The following is a 12,899-nucleotide window of genomic DNA, read 5'->3' on the forward strand; positions in this document are numbered from 1 at the left end:
CTGTAAGTTCGTTCCATAAAAGGGTTGGAAAGAAGAGGGGTATATTTTCAAATTGACAAGACATCTAATTGTTAGCAGCCCTAGTAAAAGACTGCCAGTGGAGAGGGTCTTGGGAACCTGTACTGTTTATCAAGTGGGAATTTATGTTGCTCATCAATATGGAATACTGTCTTCACCATCATTGCTATCTGGCAACTTCTGCTGACCCTTCAGGTCTCTGCCTGTGTGTTTCCTGCACACTACGCTGGGTCTATACAACATGCCTTTATTGTACACTCATTTCCCTTTCACAGTTCTTAGCATAACTGTAATTAAATGATCCTATCTAATAATAGACAAACATGGTAATTGACCATACCTTTGCTACACCTCCCATTGGCTAATCAGCGTGATATGCAAATTAACCACCAACAAAGATGGCGGCTAATTTGCATACTGCAGGCAGGGTAGGACAGCGCCATCCTACCTTCCCTGCCACCATCTGGGCCTGCTATCTGTGATCCTGGGCAGGGGTGCAGGGGGTCCTGTGTGCAGCTGGACCTGGGGCGGCCACGCGGGGCAGCAGCAATCCGCTGGCCCACCCGGGCGTCCTGTGTGTGACCCGGGGCAGGGCCCCAACCCCCGATCCACCCTGCCCTGTGCACGGCAGGGGCCATGTCCCAACCCCCAGATTGGCCCTGCCGAGTGCACGACCTGGGGCGGCGCCGCAACCCCTGGATAGGCCCTGTCCTGTGTGGGACCAGGGGCGGTGCCCCAACCCCCTGATTGGCCCTGCCCTGTACGCGACCCAGGGAGGCAGGGCAGGCACCTAGGGATCGGCCTGCCATATGCCACCTGGGTAGGCACCCAAGGATCGGGCCTGCCATCTGCCACCCGGGGAGTGGGCCTAAGCCAGCAGGTGGTTATCTCCCGAGGGGTCCCAGACTGTGAGAGGGCACAAGTGGGGCTGAGGGACACTACCCCCCCCCCCCGCCGCCAGTGTGCAAATTTTTGTGCACTGGGCAGCTAGTCTATAATAATAAAAGGGTAATATGCTAATTAGACCTATGTCCTTCCTGACGAAGCTGGGGCCTGAGGTAAGCCAGCCGGAGTCCCAGGTGCTGGAGAGAAGCTGGTGCCGGAAGCCGGGGGAAGGAAGGCCTACTCTTGCACAAATTTTTGTGCATCAGGCCTCTAATTGAATATGTAAGTATAAGCTCCTGTTTTACCGTTGGCTCCATCCCTCATGCTTCCCCAGGCATTCAGCACAGGGCTCAACTTAAAGAAGGTGCTCAGTAAACATGTGTTGAGAGAATGGATGCCCATCCAGATTTCACTCCTCAGTGCCTGGGATGATTGAGAGTTGACTTTCAAGTTACAGCTCATGATTTGCAGTGCTTCCTGCCCTGTTGTGAGGGACTAGCCACCTCCCCACTGCTGGCCAGATAGAACAGCAAACAGGGACATGACTCTGAATGATGAAATGCATGGCTCCACACACACCATACACCAACCCCACTATATTTTCTATCTCTATGACCTCATGCAAAGGAATGGGTCTCAAAATTATAGCTTTAATTTTTCTCCCCCAAAGATTCTTCCTAACACATTTACTCTCCTATTATCTCCTCTATCCCAATCTATTGCAGTTTCCCCTGTTGGCTCACAGTGACAAATAATTGAAGCTGTGACTGCATTTGAGACTCAGCTTCAGGGAGAACACAGTTGACAGCGCATAGTAACCGCAAAGAGCCCGGTGCAGCCTGACTGCTTTGGCCTTGCCTCCTGCAGGTCCCACTCCAGGGAGGTTTCTGGACGCTCCTGAATCAACGTGGGCTCCCACATTGTAAGGTGCCACAACTCCTTCATTATCAGGAAAAGAACATGCTCTTTGAGCTATTAACGTGAAAGGAGTTTGTATTACATGCAAGGGCAAGAACCACCCCCAAATCATCTAGACCCGACATTCTGCCAAAGCAGAATGTTTAAGGTCTGAAGCTCTTCCTCAATTTCTTCATTTAAGATGTGCCCAGAGCTCAGCTGCTGTGGCTCAGTGGACTGAGTGTCATCCATGCAACAAGAGGTCATTGGTTTGATTCCCATTCAGGGCACATGCCCCAGTTGCAGGCTCGATCCCCAGTGTGGAGCATGCAGGAGGCAGCCCATTAATGATTCTCTCTCATCATTCATATTTCTATCTCTTTCTCCCTCTCCATTCCTCTTTGAAATGTTAGAGCAGCTCTTTCTGGCCCACATGCACATGAAAATGCTCAATAAACACATGTTGATGATGTAGATGAACTGCTTGTATTTTTAAATTATAATATGCCCCCAAATGCCAAAATTTGTGGAATTGAATGCAGAAATAAAAACTTGCTTTTAAAGTAGTAAAATTATTTTTTCTGATACAGTGGTTTCTGTAATCTGTAGCATAGCAGCCTCACTAGTCCCAGGGGTCCTCCCTCCCCCAGATAGAGAGGAACCCAAACAGTAAGACACCAGCTGTTCATTTTCTATATAACCACAGGAAATCCTCTATACCTTAGGCTGGATAAAGGAGTTCTATTTTCTATAATTCATCATGTCAACATGACAGAATCAGAGGGCCTGTTGACCAAGAAGTAATTTATCTTCAGATCACTATTTTCATCTGAAAATATTTTCCTATTTGTTACAACAACTACAAACCAGTTTGAAGTAAAGCCAACTATTCATATAAAATATGAATCAATGCCCAAGAGAGTTTGTGCTTGACATGTGAACAACAGGAGAGCTCTTCATGAAAATTGCAGGGGGCGTGGCGGGGGGCGGCAAAGGGAGAAACAGTGAAAGACAAAGGCTAAGTTTCTAAAATTCTTGGGAACCTTCCATTTACATAGCCATTCAGAGGATGTTTAATATATATATTTTTTACTACTAGCATTAAACCCACAACACTTTCCATTGCCATCATATTGGTGTCAATGGGGCAATAATCATTAATTTACAGGAAGACAATATTATTGGAGTGGGTCATATTTTACACCTCCAAACATGTTTAAACACAGCTCTCAACCTGTGTCTGAAAACTCAGGGAAGGAGGGACATGGACAGACTACAGAATTATTATAGGTGATCTGGGAAGCCATATGTGAGGTCACCAGCATTGTCCTAGAAAGAAGAACTCAATGTCTAAGAAGTATTTCCAATGGTAGTTATTTCAAAAGACTGTTACTAATTGGCCTCCCTCTGAGTAAGGGCATCTAAGCAGCAGTATCAGCCACGGTTAGGTACATAGGGACATGACTCTGAATGATTGCTTTAAGTCAGACGACGCGGATGAATGCCTGCTCTGCTCCATAGAAGCTATATGACCCTGGGTAAGGGGTTTACTTAATTCCCCTAAACCCCGTTTCATCCAGAACTAAACAAGGTAGAGTTCACAAATCCCTAAGCATATTTAATGGTACCCAGACAATCCCCAGATGTTTATGGCCATTGACCACTCTGCACTTCCCCTGTGTGAATTACTCATGAATTTCTTTTACCCATTTTTCAAATTAAGTTGTATTTTTTTCCTATTGATTTTCAGGCATTCTTTCAATTGCATGCATATTAACACTTCATTGCAGAATTGTCTATCTGTTTATCATCCTTCTTATCTCCATGATGTCTTTTATTGTCTTTTTATGTCTTTCATAAAAATTTTAAATTTTTGTGTAGTTGAATCTATCATTTTAAAAAATGTTTCCAGGTTTCATGTCATGTTGAGAAAGGCATTTCCTATTCCAACATTTTAAACTAATTTCTAATTATTTCATTATCAGAAAATGTTTTGAAAACATACAATTAAAGTTTTTGTCTATTATGTTGTTCACCACAATTTTTTAAGTCAAAGATGTAAAATCTTAACAATTTGTGCTAGAATATAAATTTCTCTTTGGGTGACGTGACACGCTCTTCTTCCCCTGATTGTGTTTCTTAGTCTGCCCTTGTGGTCAGGAAGCTCCAAGCCTAGGATTTTCTCTTTTGTGTTACTTGGATTTTTATCCCTGTACCTATGTTTTTATGGTCCCTTTACTGAATGCTATCTTGGATCTTTTCTGAAATTAGAAAGTCATTAAATACAAAATAAATTAGAAAATAATTAAATAAATAAAAACAAACAGGGATTAAATAAATAATAGAACATACTTATTTTTAGTTTAAGCTTTCTCAGTTCACTTGCTTCTCAATCCATCTTACTATAAATTCTTTGTCTGCTAGAATGAACTGGACTCCAGTGGGTAAGATTACAAATACTTGCTCTCACTCTAATTATTCGTTTACAAATCTGTGCACCTCATTTTTAGCCCCTCCAGGGTAAGGGTGATTCTAATTATTGTCAAATCCAAGTCACCTGTGGCTTAAAGCGAGCAGTAAGATGTTTGTTGAATAAATGAATCAGAAAAAAAGTCTCTCACAAAACATCTCACACCAGGAATCGAGTTTAAGGAGGCAGCCCCAGGACACCCAGGGTATGTCCTATTGTGGGCATATGTGGCATCTACAATCCAGGATGACAGCAAGGAGCAGATGACCCAAAGGTGCAAGAGTTGCCATCACTAGGCTGCGATCACAAGGGAAGGAAGCAAAGCACCACAGTTTGGTTGGCACAACCCAAGTAATTAAAATAATCCAAACACTTCACAGTTCCCAGAAATTCAATTATTTGGGATTTAACTGTACCCTGCATGCCTACCTTCAACTTTTTTAATTAGCTTGATGATGAACAAATGAGGCAGTGTGGAAGCTGACTTCCTTTTAGAAACTAGATTTCATTTAAATTAGAAATTCAAACCACTGGCATAAATGAAATGCTAAAATTCACTATTAACAACAATAATTTTGAAATACAAGGAAGCCTCAGGTGCTGGAGTTAGATTAAAAGAAAAGTTCTAAAATCTTTAAAATGAGCTTCCTGCTTTGTTTTCCCAGTTCACACCTGATAACTCAATCCCACTTTCTCTGGGTTTTTCCACAGTGGCCTCCTTATCTAAGGCAGGGGAACAAAACAAATTACTGTCTCGCCTTCACAGATCTTGCTCTATAGTGAATTAGGGCCCAACATCCATTCTCCCTCCCTGTTAGTGTGCCTTCCTATGTGTGGAAGGTGGAAGGTGGAAGGCTAACTACACCCTTGGGCATCCCTGCAGGTGCACAGATACCTGTGCGTGAGATATGGGAGAGCCAGAGGGGCAGGGGCCACATTTGGTTTGCTCCGGCAATTTTCGCTGACAAACATCTTTGCTTGTCCTGTGTTTGCATCAGCTGAGTTTCCTGTGTCTGGCCACTAGCTTCATAGGTGTGGAGGGGCAAGGCATGGTCTGGATCCAGCAGGCAAAGCGTGGCTCTGGGTCAGCCCTTCTGAGGTAGCTGTTGATCCCAGGATCCCAGCTTTGGTGACACAAGCCTGGAGCCAGCAGGGGCAACAGCATCCTGGGTTCCCAGAGAGGAACTGGTGCCCTTGGGGTCCTGAGACTCTCTCCTGGAGGCACAGTCCGGAGCTTGCTCCCACAGTCCTTCCAGTGATTTTCTCAGCTCCTGCTTCCCTGAGACAAATGCCAATCTGGCCTAAAATAGCTTGCTTCTTGTTTATTTTACAATCAAAAGAGTGAGAGGCAGTTGTGATAATTTTAACATGAAAAATGAGTGTGCCTTAAAAACAATGGTATTATAATTGATACTAGAAGCCCGGTGCATGAAATTCATGCACAGATAGGGTTCCTAGGACTGGCTGGCAATCAGGGCCAATCTGTGGGGTGACTGGTTGGGCGATCAGGGCGGCCCCTGCTGGTACCTGCCTTGCCCCCCCCCCCAATTGCCACTGCTGATTGCCTCCCTCCGTGGGGCGATGCAGGAGATTGGGGGGCCCCTGCTGACTGGAGGCAGCTCCTGCATTTTTCTTGTGTGCATCATAGCAACCGATCGTTCCAACAGTTGTTCCACTGTTCAGCTAATTTGCATATTAGGTTTTTATTATATAGGATTATAATAATTATTATTAACTTTAAGTGCCATTTAAAACTCATCTATCATCCCATCTAAATAACTGATGTGCACAGAGACTTTCCAAAGACATTTAATGCAAAAAGTCTTACCAGCAGGTGTGGCTGTGGATTTTGGTGCTGGAAGCAAACTCCTGCGGGGGGTAGTGACACTGGGGGTCGCCAGAGGGGCCATGCGGCCAGCTCCCTTGGGTGCGTCTTTGGAAGGCAGGGCTGCTTTCAGGGCAGGCTGCTCTTCATTTCCAAAGGCTGAACCTGTGGGAGGCAGACAGTGGTCTAATTATATCTTCATGAAAAATGGATGGACCCCATTGCCATTTGCAGTTGCCAACCAATCCCACTTTGGAACTTGACCTCCCAGGGAGTAGTCCTGAAAAGCAATTTTCCGGACCAGCTGTGAAAAAAGTTCCCTTCAGACACCACATAGAGTCTATCATTTAAATATCCTGGGCAGGGGGCTCCATAAAAGTCAACAGCAGCCTCAGTCCAGAGATTTTACATAAATGCACACACAAGCCAACCCCTCCCCCTGCCACACACAAATACCTATAGCTACATGGCTGTGTAACTATATATGATATGCACTTATCTGGTACCTCTAACCCTTTCTTAGAAACCCATGTGAGGGGCTCAGGAGGGGTGAGAATAGGACTTACACGTGCTCCACTAGGCAGTTTATGCAGAGCTTCCTTGGACCCAGCTAATTCCACCTTCAGAATAAGAAGCTTGGGATGAAGGGAGACGGGAAAGCTTGGACACAGAGAATCCCTTTGAAACTCAAGAAGCTTTTGCTTGAAGAGCTGAGGCCTCACCAAACTGAGAGGACCCTGAATTAGAGCCTAGGTTATTTCTAAGACAGAAGACATTTATGGATAATTTCAGTTTACTATTCAACACAAAAGCAGACTCTCTATAAGACGGTGTATTTGTGACTGACTGCTCTGACACTCTGAAGGTATGGCAAATTGGGGTATGTGTCAGGTTTAAATGCACAATGTGGTTGTGGCCCAAGCTCTTCTAGGTCTTTCCAAACCTACAGACAGTGACGCCACCATCTATTTCCTGTTAAAGGACAAATCTTCTAAATACACCTCTGAGTACAACTGAGAGGCCCAATTTACTAAATTAAACAGAGAGCCTTAAAGTTGGTCAGCTGAGTGGCACTCCTGCTGTGGGAGCACACTGACCACTGGGGGAAGCTCCTGCATTGAGCGTCTGCCCCTGGTGGTCAGTGCATGTCATAGCAACCGATCGAATAGTTGTTAGGTCATTCAGTCATTTGGCTGCTTAGGCTTTTATATATACAGATGATACAGAGAAGAAGTCATGTTGAGACTGAATATTGAATGCCAACTCTAATTGAAAATTTAAAAAAAAATTAAGAAAAGTACTCTAAATATGGAAGTGGTACTGAGTTCCATAAATGCTCTGGGTACTTCATAACAATGCAGACAATAGGAAACCGTTATTTACTAAGAGGAAGAAAAGTACTGGAAATAAACATACTGTGCCTGTGTGAGCCAGGAAAATGTTTTTCTGGAGAATTCAGCCAGCAGAAATGACTTGTGTGTCTAATTCAGTCATCTCATCCCCAACAAACCTGACCCTGCCCTTGCCTGCCTGGGTGGTAAATGGTGTAGACCTGGAAGAGAGCCAAGCAGCTGTGGGAACTGCTGCCTCTGCCTCCCACCTCTGCACCTCTGCTCCCTCATTTGTAAGTGGGGAGAATGGTAATTGAGCTCACAGAACTAATGTGAGAGTTATAAGAACTAATGCAAGTGAATTTTTAAAAAGCTGATAAAATGTGTAGAGTAGTGTCTGGGACTCTCTGATATGTTATTAACACTTACAGGCCCCTTTTAAATTCAGTGGCTCATCATCACAGCAAATCAGTTTTCCATAAGAGCTTGGAAAGTGTTCAAGGGTTAATATCAGAAGAACTGCTCTCAATGAGAATAAAGGAAAGGGCTGAAGTAGATCTGATAGAAACTGCAGCTTGATTGTCTTCACAAAATGATGAACTACTCCTGACAAAGGGAAAGGTGAGAAGAGCAGCAGAACGAACCACCACACTGGAGAAGTACAGCATATCACCAATTCCATTACCCAGGAAATGGCCTGGACAGAGGGCCTGAGCGGTTCAGCTTCTCTAGAGATTCACAACTTTTTCAAATCGCTGGCTGCGATTCGCAGATTCACACCCACCGCAGGCAGTGACTGCCATGCTTTAATTAATTAGCAATTATATAGGTTTTAATTTATAAGTCTCTGACAGGTAGTGAGATTGAACATTTTCTTTTCACATAGGTATGGGCTATTCAAGTTTTTTCTTTTATAAGATGCCCCTTCATAACTTTTGTCCGTTTTTCTACTGAAGTGTTTTGTCTTTCTAATTGACATATAGGAGTTCTCTGAATATTATGCATACTGATGCTTTATTGGTATATATTTCAAATGGCTTGTATTCACACTTATGTGCCTTTATTCAGAAGTCTTCCATTTTAATGCACTTGATTTTTTCAGTCTTTTCTCACTTGATTGGTACTTTGTGTGTCTTAGCCTTTCATTCCCTATCTGATATCATGAAGATGTTCTCATGTATATTCTACTAAAAGTTTTAAAGTTTTATTTTTCATATTTATATAATTAATTCACCTGGAATGGGGCACTGAGCAGAGATCAGATTTGTTAAAGCTGTTTGCTATACATAGAGCCAATTGTCCCAGCCCTGTATATTGGGTAGTTCATTTTCTCTGCCCTATCTGCATTTCCAGCTGTTGTACGTCAAGTTCCCATACATTAACCACCCCCAAATTTCAGTAACTTGTAGCAAGAGTTTGTTGACCATGAATCACCTAACACAGGTGATTTGGGCGGTCTGATATTCTGGGTAGCTCTACCCTAGGCAGGAACTCAGGGACCCAGGAAATTGTTTCTTACATATGAGACCTAAAACACAAGTAACTGAAGAAAAACTTATGTTAGACTTCATCAAAATAAAAATAGTTGTGCTTCAGAGGACACTATTAATAAAGTGAAATGACAACCCATAGAACTGAAGAAAATATCTGCAAATCATATATCTGATAAGGGTCTGGTATCCAGAATAAAGAGCCTTTATAACAACAATAGAAAGACAAATAAGCCAATTAAAAATGAGCCTTGGATTTGAATAGACATTTCTCCAAAGAAGGTATATAGATAGCCAATAAGTATATGAAAAGATGCCAATGTCATTAGTCTCTAAGGAAACTTTAAACCCACTAGGATGGCTATAATAAAAAAATACAGATAATAACAAGTGTTGATGAAGATGTGGAAAAATTGGGAGGATTGTAATATGGTGTGATTGCTTTGGAAAACAGTTTGGAAGTTCCTCAAAATGTTAGACATAGTTATCATATGACCCAGCAGTTCCACTGTTAGGTATGTGCCCAAGAGAACTAAAAACATATGTCCACACAAACTTATACATGAATGTTCATAACATTACCATTCATAATTGTCAAAAAAGTAGGAACAACCCAAATATTCATCAGCTAATGAATGTATAACCAAATGGGATCTACAAGCTACAATACGGACCAATCTTTAAAAAACATTATGCTAAATGAAAGAAGACCAGCTCTAGCCAGTTTTTCTCAGTAGTTAGAGCATAAGTCCTAAGACTAAAGGGTCCTAGGTTCAATTCTAGGCTGCAGGCTTAATCCCAGCCCTGATCAGGGTGTGTGCAGGAGGCAACCAATTGATGTGTCTCTCTCACATCTATGTTTCTTTCTGTCTCTACCCCTCCCGTCCACTCTTTCTAAAACTCAATGGAAAAAAATACCCTTGAGTGAAGATTAATAAATGAAAGAAGACCAGTACAAAAGGCCACATCTTGTATGATTCCATTTATATGAAACTAGAGGCCCGGTGCACAAAATTTATGCACAGAGGGGGGGAGGTTCTTCAGCCCAGCCTGCACCCTCTCACAATCCAGGACCCTTCAGGGGATGTCCAACTGCCAGTTTAGGCCTGATCCTGCAGGGATCCCGGTGGGGTCAGGCTTAAACCAGCAGTCGGACATCCCTCTCGCAATCCGGGACCACTGTCTCCTAACCACTCATCTGCCTGCCTCATCGCCTCTAACCACTCTGCCTGCCTGCCAAATTGCCCCTAACCACTCACCTGCCTGCCTGATCACCCCTAACTGCTTGCCTGCCTGCCTGATCACCCCTAATCATCTCTGCCTCAGCCCCCACTGTGGCAGCTTTGTCCGGAAGGACATCTGGAATGACGTCCAGAAGGTTGTTTGGCTCTCTAGTCTAATTAGCATATTATGCTTTTATTATTATAGATGTCCAGAATAGACAAATCCATACAGATGAAAAATAGATTACTGACTGTCAGAATTTGGGAGAAGAGGAATAGGGAGTGACTGCTAATGGTAAGAGGTTTCTTTCTGGGGTGATGGAAGTGTTCCTGAACTCAATAAAAGTGATGGTATATAACATGGGGAATATAAAAAACACTACTGGGTTGTACACTTTAAAAGGGTGATCTTTATGGTACTTAAATTATATTTCAGTACAAAAAATATCTTCTATACGTTTTCTTTCCTGGATCCCCTGGCTAGAACAAGTTCCTTAGACTGTGATTCAGCTCTCTCCTCCCTTCTCAGGGACTCCTAATATTCTTTTATCAGGGTTATTATTCCTATTTTCTGTCCCACATTCCTGCATTCGAGCTACAGCTGATCCCAACCAGTCTGTCCCAACCAATATGTCTCAGAGTCATCTGTCTCCTGATGGCATGCCCTTATATAGAAATAATACAAAAAGGAATGTCTCAAACCCATTATTGCATCCCATTCATTACAGCAGGATGACCAAGCTCCTATGTGAGGAGAATGATATTGAATTCATCCTGAAACCCCTTGGCCCTTCTCATCTACTCCCACTGAATTAGGTGTGAGTCTGAGCTGCTCTGCTCCTACTCTATGGAGACAGGAAGACACTTGCAAATTCAGGCCAGAAAGAACTGCACCACAGGTAGGCACTGGGCAGAGGAGGTTTGTGTTTATAGGGCATCTGACTCCCTATACAAAATCAGGAGAGGTGCCTTATCAACCTTCTCCATAGGATAATTATGACAATGACAGAAGTCACAATGAAAAGTTAGGGTTTCTGGACCAAATTCCAATATCTTTCCATGACTTCATTTATTGGGAATGCCAATCACTGATCCTAAATTTTAAAAAGAAGAATGGCAATGAGGACAAACACTAACTAGACCACAATGAGGTTCTTAAGAGGATGGCTGAAGAAGAAACGCAAAGCAGTTATTAATAGTATGATGCACTACAGTCAAATTTTAAAAAACACATTTCACAGATCTTGATTATGTATCCATGTTATAATGATGAAACTATTATCTTCATTGATTTTTTAAACAACCCCAGGCAATCAAGGTGTATAATGTTCTGGCTGCATGATTGCCTAATTGATGCATATTTCATTGATTGATTTGGCAGCATTTATCACTTGGTAGCAAAATTTAGTTTAATTATTAACATTATCTACTGAATGTTTTATTTTTCATCTTCTGCATATTTTAGCTCAGGTGTTTGTTTTATTTCTCACATTAAAGAGCTGAAGTCTTACCATTTCAGCAAAGCTCTTTCCTTGTCACAATGCAATACGCCAACCTTCACACTAGGCAGGGGCCCAGGCAGATGTGGCCTACTGTCACATTCCAGTGGGGGTGACACCCAGACCACAAACAGACATAGAGCCAACTAAGTCATCACAAACTGTGATTTGTTAAGAAAGAAACACAAGGGGCAGAGCTGGGGGGAAAACACAAGGGTGAAGGAGGGAAAACCTACATTAGGTGGAGTGGCTTGAGAAGATCTCTTGGAGGAGGTAACATTGAATTAAACATTTCTCTCAGCTGCGCACTGGCCTCTTACCTCCTTTATCCTTTCTTATTAATGCCATCATCATCCTATCTAATAAAAGAGAAACATGGTAATTAGCGTACGACCGCTACCCTTCCCATTGGCTAATCAGGGAGATATGCAAATTAACTGCCAGCCAAGATGGCGGCTGGCAGCCAGGCAGCTTGAAACTAACATGAGGCTTGCTTGCTTCATGTTACGGAGGAAACCAACGTTCCCCGCCTGCCTTGCCGGCCTCTGAGCCTGCAGTTTGAAACATTGTAACAAATATAGAAGCTAAACAAAACCCCAGAAACCTGCTTTCAGCCAGCCGGGATCTCAGAGCTGGAGTTATACATTGTTTCGATTATAGAACCCAAACAAACCAGATACCTGATTTCAGCAGCGGAGGCCTAAGAGCTGGAGCCTCAGAACTAAAGCTGGCCCAGAATAAAAAAAAAAGAAAAAAGGAGTGGTTGGGAGCTTCCATCACCTGCCAGCCTGAAAATAGCCCTCAGCCCCTCACCCAGACTGGCCAGGCATCCCAGTGGGGACCCCCACCCTGATCCAGGACACCCTTCAGGGCAAAACAGCCAGCCCCACCCATGCACCAGGCCTCTATCCTATATAGTAAAAGGGTAATATGCCTCCCAGCACCGGGATCAGTGGAGCCGAGAGGCCTCTGGGCACAGGGATCAGTATGACAGGGGGCAGCACCCAAACTCCCTGATCACCCTGCAGCTCTGTGTGTGACAGGGGGTGGGGCCACAACCTCTCTATCCGCCCTGCCCTGTTCGTGACAGGGAAGGCGCCCCAACCTCCTGATCAGCCCTGCTCTGTGCCTGATATGGGGGAGCTCCCCAACCCCCTGATAGCCCTGCGGCTCTGTGTGTGACAGGGTGCGGCACCCCAACCTCCCCCCCCCCCCCCCGCGGCCCTGCTCTGTGTATGACAGGGTAGAGCCATAACCTCCC

General features: G+C 43.8%; 1 protein-coding gene across 1 annotated transcript in view; it reads right to left on the bottom strand.

The window, feature by feature from the left end:
* Nucleotides 1-12,899, bottom strand: part of MTUS2 (microtubule associated scaffold protein 2) — a 554,541-nt gene that overhangs the window by 139,418 nt on the left and 402,224 nt on the right. Inside the window, exon 6 of the mRNA XM_036300894.1 lies at nt 6,099-6,260. Within this exon, the coding sequence (XP_036156787.1) occupies nt 6,099-6,260 (162 nt within the window). The remainder of the gene's footprint in view (nt 1-6,098; nt 6,261-12,899) is intronic.

Source organism: Myotis myotis, unplaced genomic scaffold, assembly GCF_014108235.1.
Source record: "Myotis myotis isolate mMyoMyo1 unplaced genomic scaffold, mMyoMyo1.p scaffold_m19_p_3, whole genome shotgun sequence".
NCBI lineage: Eukaryota > Metazoa > Chordata > Mammalia > Chiroptera > Vespertilionidae > Myotis > Myotis myotis.